Raw genomic sequence first — 18,298 nt, 5'->3', positions numbered from 1 at the left:
TGTTACATTTAATTAATTTAAGTCTAGCGCTTATATTATACTAAATTATACGTTAAAATTAAGGTTAAAAGATTAACCCTAATTCCGGGAATTACACTCTAAGCTAGAAAATACGTACTTGCCGCCTTACTCCCCACTCACCAGCGTGCAAAAATCTGTGTGGATAAAATTAATGAAGTTGCTTTACTCCACTTACGGGCGAATAAATGAAGGAGCTTAACTAAGAGGGTTACCGTACTGTACAATAATACTAGTCTAAGTTACCGGCGATATAACATTACAAGTCTGACTTCCAGACAAACGTAGGCACAGGAGGCACAGCTGAAAACACCATATAGCTATCACTCTGGAAAACTAGGCGGTGCTTCGAGGTTAATCTCCTTGACCGTGTTCTCCTCCGCGGCGCTAGCCCACACAATATTCCCAAAGCACTTGAGCGCGGCGTGGCTCTCGTCACGAAGCTTATCCATATCGTCCCGCCGCTGCTCCAAATCCCGGACGGACGAATTCAACGCAGCACGCACATCCTCAGCCGGGATCCGGAGAACCCTACGCACCCTGTCTGTGATGCGGGCAGAATTGGCATATACATAGTCTATGGCAGACAACTGTGCCGCGACTTTAGCTGCCAAATGTCGGGGAACGGCGTGTGGAATCTGCTGCATGATGTGTCCGATAGCTGCGGCAATAACTGGAGTGCAGGTCAGCTTTATTAGCCTCGAATGAAGAACAACTACATACCTGTAACCAAAATCCCTGAAACGAGAAGCCGGCGGAAGCCGTCAGTACCCACACTGCGGGCCAACATCAAGGCTGGGTTTAACCACCCGTGTAAGTCTGTCAAACGGCTACCTATGGCGGTAGCGAGGGTGAGAGCCATGCCCGCATTAGCAAACTTCCCACTCGAGACCAGCCGCGGCCAGTCGATGAAGTCTTGCAGCTCGATGGATATATCGACCTGTCTAGCCAAGGAGTCTCGCTTCCGAGAGAACATAGCCGCTGGTCGAAATTGTAGGTTCTCAAAAGCGTTAGTCCCCCTCCCGTGCAAGATGCCGAGCTGAGTAATGGCACTGACACCCTTGGCGGCGTGCGCGCGCGCATTGTCCTCGCACCGAATAACAACGTCAACTATGCGTGATAACATCGCCTCCTTGAGCTCCTCAGCGTACTCGAAGGCAGTCCAAGGTCCTCTGTAGACGACGTCATAGCTTCCACCTTCATCACCAGCATGGGCAATAGCGTCGCCGATTGTCGAGCGGTTGTGATCGAAAATCGCGAGGCATGTGTTCTCGATCATCGTATCGATCTCGCGCCCTGCCTCAACAACAATCTTTTGTTGAGTCTCGAGTTGGGGTGTGATATCGTTCATAGCTTTAGAAGCGCGACTGAGCTCAGACTGTGCTTCCTGGACAGTTGCGGTAGCAAGCGTATTGATATCATGTAGGGTATTGAGCAAGTAAGTTCTCGCCGGTGCCAACTTGGACTTGGCACGATTTTCGAGGACAAACTTACGCAACGACCTTTCTAAACGCTGAAAGTCCCGTACCTTATCCTCATCCATGTTCTCATTCTCGCATTTCGAGTTAGTGTTGCCCTGTGCCGTCAAGCTTGGACGAAGGACAGCATTGCTGGAGACGAAGTGGACAAGCTCAGATGATTCCTTGAAGGTCGCCGGGCTGAGTTGCCGAATCTGCTCCATAATGCCCTTTTTGCACCGTTCTTTATTCGTAATAGTATCGAATGCATTGACAACGATAAATAAATATATATTCCTTTTCAGCTGTCGCAGCTTGGATGAAGTCCTTGGCCGATATTGTAAAGTGATTAGTAGCAGAAACCACAAAAACAACTACATCGATCTCTTCTTGTCGCGCAAATACAGCAGTAGTGTGAGTGGTATCGTGGTTCAAGCCTGGAGCATCGATAAGAGTGATGTCCACCACCTCATTATTGCTAAGTAGAGACTCGTCCGCCGTCCGCAGGTCGTTGACGAAGACCTTACACTGCGTATACCGGGCATCCGTCACGACCTGCTCCAGGTCCTGAAAAGCGAAGACGTCAAAGTCGTGTTGTGGAGTGGCGGCATGAACCTCTTCGAGACCTGAGTTCTTCTTGGCGTTTAGCACTTCGCAGAAGATGGCGGTACAAGGTTGTTGATCTTGAGGCAGAATGCGGCGACGCAGTAATGCGTTGCAGAACGTCGACTTCCCAGCGTTCACATCACCGGTCACCAGGATCTTGCTCAATGGATCGTTAATTCTCTCCCGCAAAGCTAGGAGCTGTCGGCTGCAGATGGTTATCTTCTCTTCCAACACCGAGGCAATGGTATCCTTTCCCAATCTTTGAACGAATTCATTGTGATGAGTAGCACCGAATCTCACGTCCAACCGCAAAACGAGAAGCTCCGGCGCTGTTGGTAGTGAATTAACACCGTGGTCGTTGTCGTCAAGTTCGACTATGGGCTGCGTAAGCGGTTTCGAGGAAGGGTAGTACAATGGCCACGTAGAGTTGGCCGCCTGCATTTCCCTAAGCTGCTCTACCGCGCGGTCTATAGAGCGACCAAGCGCAATACGCTTCTCGTCGTACCATGACTGATAAGAAATATCCGATGGATAGGGCATTGGCGGCATGGTCGACAGGAAAAGGGATCGCACGTTGGGAAGCCAGCGGATTATGGGGAGAGCATGATTTTTTGTTGTTGTAAAGCTTTACATGAGACACATGCAGTGGGAGCCAATAGCAAGGCAAGCCTACAGCCACTACAGGTCTCTCCCCAGCGCCCGTCCAAGGTACTTAAGTACTTAGTCAAGAGCCTCAATACACGTTCTCTCACATAATACGACCAAAAAGGTACGGTAATCCATTGTACTTTTGCATCATGGATGGCTGACCAGGGGCGACTGATACATGGGCACCCGGGTGCCCAAATAGACTAGCGCACCCAGGTGCCCAAATTATGTCAGCACTCCTCTAGCGCTGGGACAGAACCTGTGCCCCAGCATGTTCCTGCAGCCACTGCACATTGCAGCGCCAATCAGATTGATGAAACATGGATCAGGCAGCATTCCCTGACGACGTTCTTCCACCCGAAGGCACATATGAATCACGCGAGTCCTTACTTGATGCTATCAATTCTTGGGCGAAACCTCGAGGGTACGCATTTACAACAGGGAAATCCCTCAAGACACCAAATGGCAGAGTCAGAGTAATATTCGCTTGTGATAGGAATAAACCTCCTCCAAGCCCTTCTACTGATCGAGTGCGACGCACTTCGAGCCGAAGAACTGGCTGCAAGTTTTCAGTTCTAGCCAAGCAATCGCTAGATGGTAGTACATGGGTCTTGAGCCATCGACCAGACATCGAATGTGCTAAACATAATCACGCGCCCAGCGATGATCCTTCTGCACACCCTGCCCACCGCAAGCTTGTGGGAAAAGATGCGGCGATCGTCTCCAAACTCGTGAAGTCTGGAACTGCCCCTCGAGAAATAAGGACCTACCTCCATAACCACTCAGAAACACTTGCAACTCAGCGGGATATATACAACCGGATTGCGGCAACCAGGAGAGATCTTCGCGAAGGCCAGAGCAGCATTCAAGCCCTAGTCGACCAATTAGATAACGAGGGCTTTTGGTGTCGCGTCCGCTTGGATGTAGACAATCGACTGACGGCTATCTTCTTTGCCCATCCTGACTCTGTGGCGTATTTACAATGCAACCCGGACGTATTATTGCTGGATTGTACCTACAAGACGAATAAACACGGTATGCCGCTACTCGACATGGTCGGAGTAGATTCTAGCCAGCGGTCGTTCTGTATCGCATTTGCATTTCTATCCGGTGAATCGGAAGAGGATTACTCTTGGGCGTTACAACATCTCAGGTCACTTTACCAGCGTGAACTTCCGTCAGTTGTCTTGACTGATCGATGCCTAGCTGCAATGAACGCTGCTGCACATTGGTTTCCAACGACCAAAGCGCTCCTCTGCCTCTGGCATGTCAACAAAGCGGTCCTCCAGCGCTGCCGGCCCTTTTTTGTGCAGAAAGAAAACGAAACCTCAGAGCGGGCAGAAAATGACACATGGGAAGAATTCTACACCTCCTGGCACTCGATTGTTGCTTCACCAAGTGAAAAGATATTTGACGAGCGCCTGGCCAAGTTTGAACTGAAGTATGGCGAAAAATATCCAGAGTGTGTAGGGTATATCAAGATGTATTGGCTCGAGCCGTACAAAGAGATGATCATTAAAGCATGGGTGGATATGCACTTGCATTTCGGCAATGTGGCCACCTCGAGGCAGGTGGCTTATACTATATGCAATTGACAAGACGCTAATGGAACGTTCCCAGGGCCGAGGGTATCCATTCACTGATGAAAGCACACATTAAGAAATCGAATTTGGACCTTTTCGACGTTTGGCAAGCCATGAAGCATGCCATCGCAAACCAACTCAAGGAACTTAAACATATTCGAGCTTCGCAACAGTTACGCACACCTCTAGATGTATCCGGGCTCATGTTCGAAGCAGTACGAGGTAGGGTTTCGCATGATGCTTTGCGCAAAGTCCAGGGGCAACGGCAGTTATGTCTACAAGAGCCACGTCAGATTCTATGTAGTCAGACTTTCACTTCGTCACATGGGTTGCCGTGCTCCCACACCCTCGAGAAGCTGGAAGAAGAAGCTCAGGGTCTTCTGTTAGAGCATTTTCACCCACATTGGCACTTAAAGCGAGGGGTGGCACTGCCAAAACCTGTTCTGGAACCTCGCCGGGCTGCAAACCAACTAAATAGGACTCAACCCTTAACGAGCACAAGACGCGAACCATCCGGTTTCGAGAGAATCCAGGGTAACAGAAAGGCTCCCACTTGCAGCGCATGCCACGTGGTAGGCCACATTATGACCTCGAGGTCCTGTCCGCTGAAGTTCAAGGGGTCGCCGGTAGTACCTCTGCCGGAAGCTCGAAGTTCAGTCACATTTTCAGGTGCCACGGCGGAAATGGCTCCTGCGGGTGTCTCTAAGGCCCCCCCGGAAATCGTGCCAACGACCCAGCAGTCGCAATGTTCAAATGCAGTGGCGGATGCCTTGGCAGAGATTGATCAACCCTCTTCCTTTGCAGCACGCATGCCACCCATCCGTTCATCTCCTCTCATGAGATTTAATACGTCGACTGACTTGGGGTCGCTTGCCACATCAAACAACGCGCCCGGCAGTCCGCCAATGTTGACCGTTGAAGGGCCAACGGTTGAGCAAGTCCAGTCTTTGTCTGGTGTCACCTTGGAAGAGCCGCGGTACGATTCCCCGGGTGCCATTTATGAGAGATATGTAGCTGCTAGAAATGCGTGGTACGCTGCGCAACCTGCTGGCAGCATCAAGACCAACCAGCAATATCGCAAAGCGATGGGGCTCCCACAAAGATACGACAAGCGGAGTTACGAGTGGTGCTTGGACTACAAACAAATGTCGAAGCATCGCGTCACTGCGACAGGGTCCAGAGAATGGACGAAAGAGGAAATGATGGCGTATCTAGACTGGAGCAACCAGGAAGATGAGCGGATTGAAGCCCAGGTCGCTCGGGAGATGGGTGATCATCCTTTGGCTAACAAGAGAAGAGGAATGAAAGAAATATGGAAGAGAATAGAGGTAGACAGTAATGAGCAACAAGCTTTGCACTCAGCGAATAGCGCGACGGAGGATTGCATTGTTGTCAAGTTGTAGATTAAACTGGAGAGAGTAACTAGTTGAAATGATCTTCCAGCCGGGTCTTGCGGGTCTGTCCCAGCGCTAGAGGAGTGCTGACATAATTTGGGCACCTGGGTGCGCTAGTCTATTTGGGCACCCGGGTGCCCATGTATCAGTCGCCCTGACCAGGGAAGGGGCATGCAAGCACACCGCCATGACGTCTTTCCGTACCAGTAACATATCAAGGGATTACGGGGCCCCGGATCTAACGTGGCAGCCAATCAGCTCGCCGTTGGTCAAAATTGGGGCAACGGTTTCTTGCCAAAACCGAATATGTAGAGTGCCTCCCATTATGCGCTCGAAAAACTGGTTCCTACCCGACAACTCAAGAAAAATCCAGGAACACACCCAGAATTTAATGCGTGCCTGTCTAAAGTTCAACTATGGACTTGCCTGAGCTACACTTAAGGTCTGGAAATCGATTCCTTGACATCGAACCTGTCTTGAAAGGAGAGACTGAGTCAATCGAGGCTGTGAAAACTACGGCACCGATTGTCACTAGAGTGGTTTGGCGCCCGGGGAAGCCGTGACTGGTACCCTGGCATCGCAACACAAGAGGAGGCAGCAACCGCCAATCAGCCTGCCACGGCGCTGATGGTAACCGCCCAGGCACAGGGTCGGGGCCTGCCAGTAACGACCGAAGCCATGCATCACCTGGTACCAGTCACGGCATTTGGCAAGCTACCAGCACATACGGCTACCTGCAACAGCCGTATAGCATTTGCTAGTAGCGCTTAGGTACTGGCAACGGCAATGTAGCAATTACTAGTACCTATTCGCTGCCGCTAACATCTTCTTCAGCGGTTACCAGCCGCTAAAGGCTACTAGCCATCGTACCTGGGCTGTTACTGGCAGCCCTGAAACCATAGGGTATTGACGGTATTGTTGCTAGTAGCATGTGCTCGTAGGTTGGTGGTAACCTCGGCTGCTCCAGGCCAAATGCGCAACCTGCAGAGCGATTTCACGGAACCTCATACCTCTGGTATGCCGTTCTACTTTCCGGAGCAGCTCGTCTATACGGCATTGTAGAAGACCATGGCTGACATCACTCTCGTTGGTCCTCCTAAGCAATAGTCCTCAAATAGGGCTAAGAGCACGTCTAAGAACACGTTTAAGCCGGATATTTAAAAAGGGGTAAAAGTGCGTAAATTCACATCTAATTATCTGTTATTTAGTTTAATTTAAGCTTCTTCGTGTCTACGTAACTAAACTTACTTCTCTCTCTCTTTTAAGTAACGTAATTAAATTTATTAATTATTAAGTTTTTTACCTTTTTAACTATTAATTCTTCGCGTAATTAATTATATAATAAGAAGATAAGTACTTAAAATACTTAAACTTTAATAGATTTATTTAATACTTAACGTATTTCTTTTAAGTATATATATTTATATATATAAATATTATTAATTAACGCGCGTTTTAAATATAAAGTTTTAAGTAAAGTAACTTTCTTTTATTATTAGGTTTTACTCTTTAAGATTTCTTATTATTACTTATAAGAGATATTTATAATTAAGTATAAGATAGCTTTTTAATGTAATTTAAGTTAATTAAAGAAAGATTTATTATTTATAAATTAATTATAAGCTAAGTAAAATACTTAAAGTTAAATAAATTTATACTCTTATTTAATAAAACCTTATATTTATATAATATTATTTACTTATTAATAAGCTTTTTATACTTAAAAAAGAGAGTATAAAAATAATTAACGTTTAAAGGTATAAGTATTAAAGTTCTCTTAGAATTCTCTTACTTAACCTTTAATTATATAATAAAGAAAGTTAAGAGACTTAAATTAATATTAAGCTTATAATTAATAGATTTTAAGAGTAACTTATTAAAGTTATTAAAGGAATTTTATTTATTATTATTAATACTATTATAATTACTTATATTATTAATACTATTATAATTACTTATATTATTAGGTAATAATATAATTATTATTATAAAATTCTAAGAGAAATTAGGCGTTAAAGGTAAATAATTTTAAGTCTTAAGCGTTAAGCTTATTTATATTAAAATAACTCCCTTTATTATACGTAGTATAAAAGTTAAGATAATAAAAAAGAAGAAAAAGAGGTACTTATTAATTAAACGCTTTAAGTTAATTATACTTAAGTTATTGAGCCTTTATATAAGCGAAACCTAAGCTATTAATTATAGTATTAATTAATTAAGAACGTAAAAGCTTAACTTAAATTAAGTTTTTAGATTTAATTAGCTTTATTAACCTAATAATACGCGTGTAAGCCTACTAACTATTTATTTAAGTTTATAAATAATCACTATTTATTTAAGTTTATAAATAATCACTATTTATTTAAGTTTATAAATAATCTCTAGTATAATTACACCTTATTTTAAATCTTATTATTCTTTTATTTCCCCGCTTAAAGAATTCGTATTCTTATAGTGGTACTCTACTCTCTACTTCTCCGCCTACTCTTTCTTCTCTATCTACTAATAATTCTTAGTGTAGCTTAGCCTTACCGTAAATGCAGCTAATAGTTCTTCTATATTATTTAGCTATAATAACCTTAAATAACGTATTATTAAAACCTTTTAAAACACGTAATATAATATAAGAAGTTAAGAAGCTAATAATTAAATAATCCCTTTTAAGCCTATTATTTAATAAAAGATATTTAGCCTTTAACCTTTCACGTAAAAGCATTTAATTAATATAAAGAAAGATACTAATAAATACAATGTTAATAATTTAATAAAAGGGGTATAATAAGATTAATATAATATATACGCTATAATAAAACTTAATTATAGGTTATAAACCTACGCTAAACGTACTCTAGTATACTTAGGCCGTGGTATGAGAGTAAGGCGACGTGAACGAATTAATTCTAAGCATATTAACCTAATATTTCTAGCCGCTAGAAGATCAACTAAAAAGCCTTAGATAACGGAATTAGAGGGAGTGGTCAGGCATAACGAGTATCATGGGGCGCCAGCACCCGGATAAGGCAAAGCTTGCGAGACAATGGGAAGGCTTGGCCGCGCCGCCAGCCCCCCAACCGCAAGCATTAACAATCCTTCCGGACACTCCGAGCACTGGAGGTAGCCCATCCCAAGAACTGGTCATCACTAATAGGCCATCTTTGCTGGATTTTTTTTAAATGGGAGAAGTGCGTCAATAAGCCCCAGTGTTTGTAGAGTTAGCGAACGCTTCGAGGTCATTCGGCAGCAGGTCGTAGATTTGTAGATTTAATAGATAGTAGAGAACGGGTTATCGTTGCTAGGTGACACGGCGCGAGGATTCGTATCGTGATAATCTCGGCTGAACGGGACGGCAGCAGCTGATATGAGGAGAGGTGCATCAAGGACATGGAGCTGCGACAGGAAAGCGGAGCCTGTTGGGCCCAAGTTCCAGAGCATTGACAAGAAAACTACATTTTCATTTTTTTAAAAAGCTTAAATAATTAATAATAAATCTAATAAAATACTTAAATTATAATAATAAATACATAAAATAGCTAATATTATAACCAATTAGCTTATTTAAAAAAGTGGGTCCTTCTAGCTTATTATAAGCTTAAAAACTAGATTATATAATTTTTTAAAAACACACTATACTACACTATACTATAAAAACTATAAAATGTAGTTTTTAAAGTTTTAAGCTTATAATAGTATATAAGGACCCACTTTTTTAATATTAGCTTATAATATAGAATTTATACTAGTTATCCGTAAAACTTATAATCTTATAAGTATTTTATTAGATTTAATATAGTTTTTTATATTCGAAACTACAAAAACTACAAAACTACAAAACTACACTACAGTCAATGCTCTGGGCCCAACAAATGATGTGGACAACGCGACCAAAGTAATGACGACCTGCGACACCAAGGGAGAAGTGGGAATCGACAGGGTCAATGGGGCGAAGGAGAGGACGAGATGAGAGGGGGAAAGAAAGCAGAAAGAAGAGAGTTGGGTTTTGGAGGTTGGTCTTATAGATTTTCTCTAAAGCAGCGGGAGGTGGAAAGTGGGGCTTGGGGGCTTGGTGGCGGGGGCCTTACCCATGCGGGCAGGCGGTCGAAAACGGCAGCCAATTTGCAGGCACCGACTTTACCGCCGCAACTACGAGTAGCAGCTATGAATCAAATCCATAGTGAAACTAGGCCATAATTGAAGATGTCTATCAGGGTCGTTGGAGCTCTTCCCGATTTAGAAGCTGGCTGCTTTGAGGGGCTACTTGGAATCTTGAAACACGGTTGATACAGGTCTTCAATTGAGAACTGCATCCATTGTTTAGCGGTTACTGACATCATCGTCGCTAGCAGTCGCTTTTTGAAGGAACCTAGACGCCAGCTTTGAGTAGCGGCTGCGAGAACTCTACGTTTCTACTTGGCTCTAACCACGCGGACTTCACAATGAATGTGACAAGGGCTCTGTGAGGGCTTGGAGCAATAAATAGCTCTATTCATCTAACAGTCTTTGGTATCAAAGGTTCTTGGTTTTCCAAGTCCTTAAGGGACCAAAAGGTCTCTATAAATACCAGAAGTCGGTGATGGTCTCTGCCCTAGGTCCCGTGATCGTAGCGCTCGTGTAACCGTGTGACAATGAACAATGCCAACGCGATTTATAGTGTGGGATGCAGCGGTGAAAACTCATCCCGGGATTATTCCAAACCGCTGGATATTGAAGCAATACAAGTTCGTTTAAAGAGGTGAAAACAATTTCCAATAAAGGCGCAAAGGTGTATGTTCTCTCGTCTGGACTCTCAAGTTGATTCAAACTAGCGGCCTTGGAAGGATTGAGCACTACATGGCAAACATCTTAGTCTGCCTGCTGAGATAGGCTCATGGGCTTCATTTTTGGGAATTAGACGTGAGGCAATCGGCTCCTACTTGTATGAGATGTATCAGCGGCGGCCTCCAAGCGAAGAAACTGCGCGCTTTCCGCGCTTTTTGTCCGGCGCCAATGAGTCTAGACAGCGGGTGATGTTATGCCATAGCCCTCATTTGTGTCTGGTGTTTTATCCCAGGGGGGCGAATTCGGTTCGCGACGTGAGCATCTCCGCGACGCTGTGCTCGCGACGCTGAAGGTGGCTTAGGTGATACGTAGGATCAGGACACGAAGCATGACGCGCAATTGAAAAGATAAGGCATCTGTGTCGAGTTACGTAGTGGTTATTCTTTCGCCCACAATAGAAAGGAGAATCATGCGACCCGGCTGTGCAGAACCGGAATCCTTACGCCTTATCGGCTCCGACGGTATGGAAATTGCTTCCTCGAATTATAGAACTCGTCATCGCGTTATAGTCCAGGGAGAGGGAGAGGGTGGACCCTGGATCAAAGCATGAGTACAGTAAACCAGGTCTATAACGATAACCTTCGTGAGGCTTTTTTTAATATTATAAGGCGACTATTATTAAGGTGTAACTATTATAAGGCTTATACCTTTACCTAAATTTACTAGGTAAATATATATAATAATATTATAAGGTATATATATAAAGATTATACTTTTTTTTTATCGCGTTATAAGCTTTCTATTAATCGTGCTAAAGCTACTATTAAAGCTATTAAAGCTATTAAAGCTATTAAAGCTATTATTAAAGCTTATTATAGCTTTTATTAATACGCTTAAGCTTTAAATATTATTACGTAGCTTTAATTTTCCTTATTAATTAATACGTATATATAATATTAAAAAAAGAAAAACGCGTTAAAAGTTATAAAATTTAACTCTTATAATAAAGGCCTAATAATAATAAAAATATTAAAATATATAAAATTAAACTTAAGGTTAATAATATTATAAGTAACTTAATTATTAATAATTTATTAGAGAAAAACCTTAAATAACTATAAATTATCATAAAAACCTAAATATCGCTAAGATATAGAATCGTTATAGACATGGTTTACTGTAATGCATTGCCAGGAAAGTAATTGCTAGTGTGTTTGAGTCATCACTACTAACTAGATAGCTGGTTTGTGACAAAAAATCGGGCCATTGCCCAAAAGTCCACGTAGCGACGCTGAATATGACTTCAATCTGAGGTACCTTTTCGTTTATACTTGGGTAGTTTCTAGTGAGCCTCTTTGCTTATAACCAAGGCGAAATGGCTTCTTCATGTGGCCAACTTGGGCATCTTCAATTTCGAAAGGCCCGTCATCACCAAGTGTTATAACCACGCTTCAACATGCGACTTTTTATGTTCCTCTCTGGGCTGGCTGTCTCCATCGCTGCCCCCGGTCTTGTACCACGGGCTGTCCATGCGCCGCTGATAATTCCTCGCGGGGACGGTGCAAGCCTTGTTGCCGATCAATACGTTGTGTATCTTCGATCTGACGCCTCCGAAGCCGACCACAAAGACGCTTTAAAGAGCTTTAATATCAAGCCCAGACACGAATACAGGAGCCTTGTCCGCGGCTTTTCAGCAAATCTCGACGGAAATACACTCGCGGGCTTGCGAAGACATCCAGCTGTAGGCGTTTCTACCCTTGCAACTCGAGTCTAAATGGCACCTTTAACTTACACCTTACAAGGTTGACTTCATCGAACAAGTGACAATGTCTTCCATCTCTAATCTCAAGCCAGTGAACCGGGCACTTCGAAACTCTACGGGAGCCATTATCGAGCAGAAGGGCGTAACGTGGAACCTAGACCGCATTTCACACCAAAAGTCGAGTTCCGAGAGCGAAACCAAGTACGTGTACGACTCTCGAGCCGGCGAGGGCACCTGCGCCTATGTTATCGACACTGGAGTGGACGACACTCGCCCGGTAATAATACTATACCTAGTCTAGATGAAACCGAGATTTGACTTGCCTTGTTAAGACCAATTTCATGTAGGAATTTAAAGGACGCGCACTGCAGATCAAGTCCTTTGTCGCCAATGAAACCGGCGATAACAGCAGAGACGGCCATGGCACCCACGTTGCCGGCATCATCGGCAGCGGAGTGGCAAAGAAGACCAGGATATTCGGCATTAAAGTTCTGAACAGCGAGGGCTCTAGGGAGACTGATGCGCTCATTGCAGGCTAGTACTACATTCGTGTGCCCAAGCGACGTGTGTGTTCATTGCTAATACTTGAAGCGCGTCCATAGGCCTCGAGTATGTGCCCATCGACGCCGCGAATCGCACCTGCCCCAATGGCGTTGTTGTCAGCTTCAGCATCAATTCAGGGCTCTACGAAAAGGCAATAAGTGTTGCAGCAGGTGCCCTGGTCAAGAAGGGCTATTTCATGGCCGCCTCGGCCGGCAATATCGTGGCGCACTCCTCGCCCGCATCCGAGGCGACTGTATGCACAGTCGGATCTGTTGACATTAACAACAAGCCTGCCTCGGACTATGGCTACGGCCCGGGCCTTGACCTCTTGGCTCCTGGTGTGGATATCCTTTCCCTGCAGCCAGATAACAGAACTGTAAGTGAGGATCCGAATACTCCAGTCTACTCCAGTCCTTGGGTCTCAAGCTGACGCTGTGCAGGCATTGTTGAGCGGAACGTCGCAAGCCACTCCCCATGTTACTGGTCTAGCGGCATATTTTGCGTCTATTTTTGGCAAGTCGGCTGTTCCGAAACTGTGTCAGTACATGAAGGATGTGGCGGTCGAGGGGGCAGTCAAGGAGCAGAACTTGTATACGGCGAACCTTCTTGTCACGAACTCTGTTGTGGGTGCATAGAAATACTACGTGTACGTAGTGCTCTACATCCCGAAATACCGTTGCGAAATGTTTTCTGGAGATTATATATTTTCGAGGTGTTTTTCCTTCTTGGTGGATTGAAGGCAGTGCTGGTAAATAGAGAATTATACCGACTGGTACATGCAGTACTAGGACGCATGTTGGCAGTCTGGACAATCCAGGCAGTTAGATATCAATTAGTCTTGGCGTGGGTAGTTTTGGCTTCTGAGCCGTTCAATACATGCAACTTGATAATTACATGACCGACGAGGACTGTGTAGTCATTGTCATACTGCATGATCTGGTCAAACTACCATCTAGTTGGTAGCGTCAAGTCTCATTACCAAATATTGACAGATCCGGTGTGCCTACCTTCTGAGAATGTAGGCTAGTCAATATAACTAGGGATCTCACATGCCAGATTCAAGTTTATACAAACCCCTGACATTCAATACACAGCCGCACACGACCCAATAAAAGCCGTAGGACCGTCTGTAGGCAAGTCGACTCATTGTGCCGTAGTCTAGTATGCGGCATCGCTCGTCCTGGATCAGGTAACTATTTTCTTCTTCAAAGTTGACGTGCTTGGCATCTGCTGAATGGGTATAAGGGGGTGTAATATTTCCATACAAGCAGATGAGAGAGGCGACCCAACTATGATAATTCAGACAGCCACAAGAAAACAAGTCCCGTACTCACGGGTTCTAAGGTACTTGTCGTTCTGCAGTGAAGTCGTTACTGATTTCAATAGTCTGCACCAGCCAAACAGGATTGTAGTTGGAATCTACAATGTGCCATACGTTGGCGAGTAGATAACGCCACCGGATGTCAACGGACGGTGGGATGAATCGAGATGCGACTTTCCGAACAGTAACTGTACCCGCGTGCTTTGCCTGCCTCCATTTCGTGGCAGACAAGCGTTCCCATCGCACGAGGCCTGCCAGTCACTTGCAGAGGCGCCATATTCTCCAAACTCTTCCAGTATGAGACTCTCTTTAATATTTGCAAGTCTCTGCCTTATCTGTTTGAAGGTCCTTACCTGAGCCGGGTCGTACCTTTGAGGTTTTAATCCGGGGTCCCTAGGAATATTATCCTTGAGAAGATCGATTCTCTGGATATAGCGGATCTAAGCCGTGTGAGACCGCCAGGAACAATCCTTATGCTATACCACAACTCTGGTGGATAATATATACAGTTACAATAGAATACTATCCCAGTGGTTGATCCTCGAACTTCCATTCTGGAACGAGCAGATCTTTTGCACCCGCGGTCTCGAGGATGTAATTCAAGCATCTGATATCGATTGGACGGGATGCCCAAGTAATGCAGGCTTTCAGAGGCCCATGTTCCTGGGCGAAAGAAGGCAATTCAGCCGATTCGAAGGTAGGTGGGAGGAGGAGGCAATGCGGAAGGTTCAAAATTACACCTACATGGACATGTTTCCTTATGAAATCTGCAATCGCAGCTACTTGAAGGGGCAGTGGCCCATCAGCCGAGGGGATGCACTCGAAATCGACAATAAACGTGTTTCGAGGGTGCTTCAAAAACATTATCAGGGTTTGGGTGCAGCCTTTCAAGAGAGGAAATCGGAACCCCTGCGACAAAATTAACTCTTCATCCAAGCAAAAAGCGTCAATCTTCTTAAATGCTTTGCATTGTCTCAGATGATCGTCCTCGCATCCCCGAGGAAAGTATGTGTGGCATATTGAACAATGCTATTTCGGACAGTTATGAGGTTCGTTGCGGTCGACTACAAGGGTGCAGCCAGGCCATGTCATCTTTGTGCATGTCTCCCAATGTGCCTGAAATTTGAATGGTGTCAACTCTGAGGCGGTGTGTGCAGGCTGGATAGGTCCGCACGTCGCATTCAGCTTCGTGCTTGGAAACATCGTCGTGTGGCCCATGCTTGCCGCAATGACTGCAATACGCTGGCAGTGCTTCGGCATATTCCATCTTGTGCTCGTTTTTCGTTGACGCCAGATAGTAATAGCCACATCGGAAGCAACGCCAGCACTCGCAGACCTTTTGATGCTTGTCTCTTTCTGCAGCCAATATTGCCGTCAGGCAGTGCCTGCAGTACCAATACTCGCAAGCCTCGAAATGTTCTCTGTACTTGTCCTTCTCGTGGTAGTGTCTGCATTTCCAGCACTGTACTTTGAGTCGACCAGAACATTCCGCGCGATGCTGCTTCATGTTTTCGATTCTTGGCATTTGGCAAGCACCGCAAAGGAGCCACGGAGATGTGAGCCTGTGCACCGCGAGCTCACTCTTTGAGAAGCGGACGATGCACTTGTAGCATTCGCTATAGAGCCCCGGACAAACTTGGGAGTCCTTCTCAAAATAGTAGAAGTACTGCTCGCACACATCGCATCTCCAACGGGGCTTAGGCATACTATAGTCCACGGCATCGTGACTATGTGCACCTCTGGTTGCTGAACCACCCAGGAGCCGTCGACGAGGTCGACCCGGATGGACCAAAAGCAGGGATCTTCTATTTTCACGCCAACTGAAGTGAGATCGTCATATCGGAAGCAACGATATTTCTGATGTATGGGTTTCCCTGAGGGTAGGTTCCCTGACATCGTGACGATTTCATAGCCATTGTGTTGTTGAGCTTGTTTGGTAGCCTCAATGGATGCGAAGTGCGTAGCAGACCCTTTCCCCTCGAGCTCTTTCAGTTCAGAATTCATATCAGTATCCGCCGTGTCCTGGGGTGACAAGTCTCTGAATGAGCAGCCTTTTCCAGCAGACATGTAAAGGCAATTTGCATATGCCCCCTTTGCAATATCATGGAAGAGTGGTCGTAGCTGATAACACACGTCGCGCAGCGTCCACAGTCCTTCTCGCACGTTCTGCAAGGGCTAGGCAAGAACTCCGACTACCTGGAGTAGACCAGCTAAAAGGTGACATGAGTGATTGATCTTGAAGGGGGTTGCGCCATATCTTTTTTCCAAGGGGTTGTCGTCTCGGGGTTATTTCCTCAAAGCTTCCCATTTGACTCGAGTCAGTAGATTTGAGAATGTATGATCATCCATGGCCAACCAGGTACTCGTCTTGGAGAATGTCAACGCAAGAGGGCACTTCTCCTCCACAACTGGACATGTCGTATAGAGAACGTGCCAGGCTGGAGTCTGATGTTCTAGATCGGTAATCAGCATTGGAATGGGGAGGACGGTTGTAAGAAAGGCTTACGTTTGACTTGAGCGGCTGGGAGGTCGTGTTGGAAATCAGAATTAGAAAACTGACCCAGCTCCTTCTTCTTCTTCTTCCGCCGCAGAGCTATCGGTCTTTTTGGCGTTTTGTATTTTGGCCGCTTGTTTTTTAACAAGTCGTTTCTTTTGGTACAGCTTCTCGACAGCTTTCGTATTGTTTCGTCGTGTTTCAGGTCGTTTTTTCCTCTTCCATCGACTTTTTGGTGACGCCCTGGTTTCGTCTGAAGTTTATGGAGGACCCGTCGGCGTGGCGAAGCCGGGGTCGTTTCCAGAAGCAACATCAGCATCGACTCGGAGACAGGATCAGAAGCCTGGGATCCTCCGTCTTCGGAGCCTCTGATCGCGGCGCCTCCGTTACTAGTGCTTCGCTTCCAGGCGCTTCTCGTGGTAGCAGGTATCTTGATAACGTCAAATGCTTGTGAATAGAAAATTGGGTCGACGGGGCCTCAGATTCAGATCCAGACGATGAGGGAATCACTGACAGGCCACAAAAACAAAGCTCCCGAACATTGTATTTCTGCGCACAATAACTTTAAAATTCATAAGCCATGGCTCCTACGAGAAAGTGAGAAGTATCTTGAGTTGCCCGTAGTGCGTCGTTCTGTCAGTGTTAGGCACCAGACTGCTTACTAGGGTTGTGATTTTCAGTTATTATTGGTACAGTCACTGCAGTGCCTGTTTAATCGTTGCTCTGAGCGGATCAAGAAGTTTATGAGTTTGTTAAACTATTATAGCTCATATTAATAAGTGTTTTGAGAAGCTTAGCTTTATAATAAGAGCTCACGTGTTATTACGTTATTAATTACGGTTTATTAGCTTAAATACGGGTAAAATGTAATATTACTAGATACCTTTTATTTAGCTTTTTTTTTATTTTTTGTAAATAAGTTAATAAGTAGATTATTAAATAAAAATGTAATTATAATTATATTATTTTTTATACATTTTTATTATGTAATTAAAGTATTATTTTAATATTATGTAATTAAAGTATAATTTTAATATTATATAATACATTTTATAGGTTCTTTATAGCTTATATATTAGTTCCCCGTTATTAGCCCCTAATATTATACGCCTTAATACATCGCATTAGCACCTGATATCCCGCAGTACCAGCCTCGATAGCCCGGTCAAAGTACTACTATCATTCGCCGTGAAGCACCCATATTTATCTCGTGGTGTACTCTGTACACGATATGTCTCGTGGGACCACCACACTCCCGAGGCAGCCACTACCTGAACATCACCGTCTCATATCCGTGGACTACCAAGTCGGCAGCAGATTACTAGAAATTTCAAGGACCCCAAGATATAATTAGTACGATACCGAGGATACTACACTGGAGAGCATCTAGGTCAGGTGTCGCGCAGCAAGTCTAAGCTTCATCGCGGGGAATCAGATGCAAAAATGGCACGACTACCACAACGGGGAAGCCCGGCAGGCAGACAAACTAGGCCGAATGTGCATTTGGTCGCGAGCACATTGATATGAAAACGTCAACGGTCGAATCGAAACTGCCGACTCTTTACGTACCCATGGACCGACACCACATGACTGCGCTGATCTTATGTCGATCCCGGCTATTACCTTTCAGCCCTGTGGTTTGGTGCACGCCCCCGTCAAGTGATACTGTGCAGGTTGGCGACATGCGTCGACTTGTATTGATCATGTGGGTTGACGT

The 18,298-nt window shown here is 44.9% G+C and overlaps 3 protein-coding genes across 3 annotated transcripts; 1 reads left to right on the top strand and 2 right to left on the bottom strand.

Annotated features, from left to right (window-relative positions):
* Nucleotides 1–341: 341 nt before the first annotated feature.
* Nucleotides 342–1,699, bottom strand: FZO1_2 (mitofusin; the record flags this gene model as incomplete). Its single annotated transcript, XM_007816183.2, has 2 exons — nucleotides 342–691; nucleotides 742–1,699. The coding sequence occupies 2 exons, from the start codon at nucleotides 1,697–1,699 to the stop codon at nucleotides 342–344; spliced, it is 1,308 nt and encodes a 435-aa protein (XP_007814374.2).
* Nucleotides 1,700–1,721: 22 nt separating this feature from the next.
* Nucleotides 1,722–2,630, bottom strand: FZO1_1 (mitofusin; the record flags this gene model as incomplete). Its single annotated transcript, XM_066119046.1, has 1 exon — nucleotides 1,722–2,630. One exon carries the CDS (start codon nucleotides 2,628–2,630, stop codon nucleotides 1,722–1,724), a length of 909 nt encoding a protein of 302 aa, XP_065976568.1.
* A 9,287-nt stretch (nucleotides 2,631–11,917) lies between these two features.
* J3458_005904 (uncharacterized protein) lies at nucleotides 11,918–13,401 on the top strand (the record flags this gene model as incomplete). The annotated part of the gene is made up of 5 exons (XM_007816182.2): nucleotides 11,918–12,202; nucleotides 12,264–12,500; nucleotides 12,571–12,761; nucleotides 12,815–13,142; nucleotides 13,207–13,401. The coding sequence occupies 5 exons, from the start codon at nucleotides 11,918–11,920 to the stop codon at nucleotides 13,399–13,401; spliced, it is 1,236 nt and encodes a 411-aa protein (XP_007814373.2).
* Nucleotides 13,402–18,298: the final 4,897 nt, after the last annotated feature.

The sequence above is a fragment of the Metarhizium acridum genome (genome assembly GCF_019434415.1).
Source record: "Metarhizium acridum strain ARSEF 324 chromosome Unknown scaffold_31, whole genome shotgun sequence".
In the NCBI taxonomy this organism is placed as follows: Eukaryota; Fungi; Ascomycota; class Sordariomycetes; order Hypocreales; family Clavicipitaceae; genus Metarhizium; species Metarhizium acridum.
This window is presented reverse-complemented; position numbering and strand designations above follow the sequence as displayed.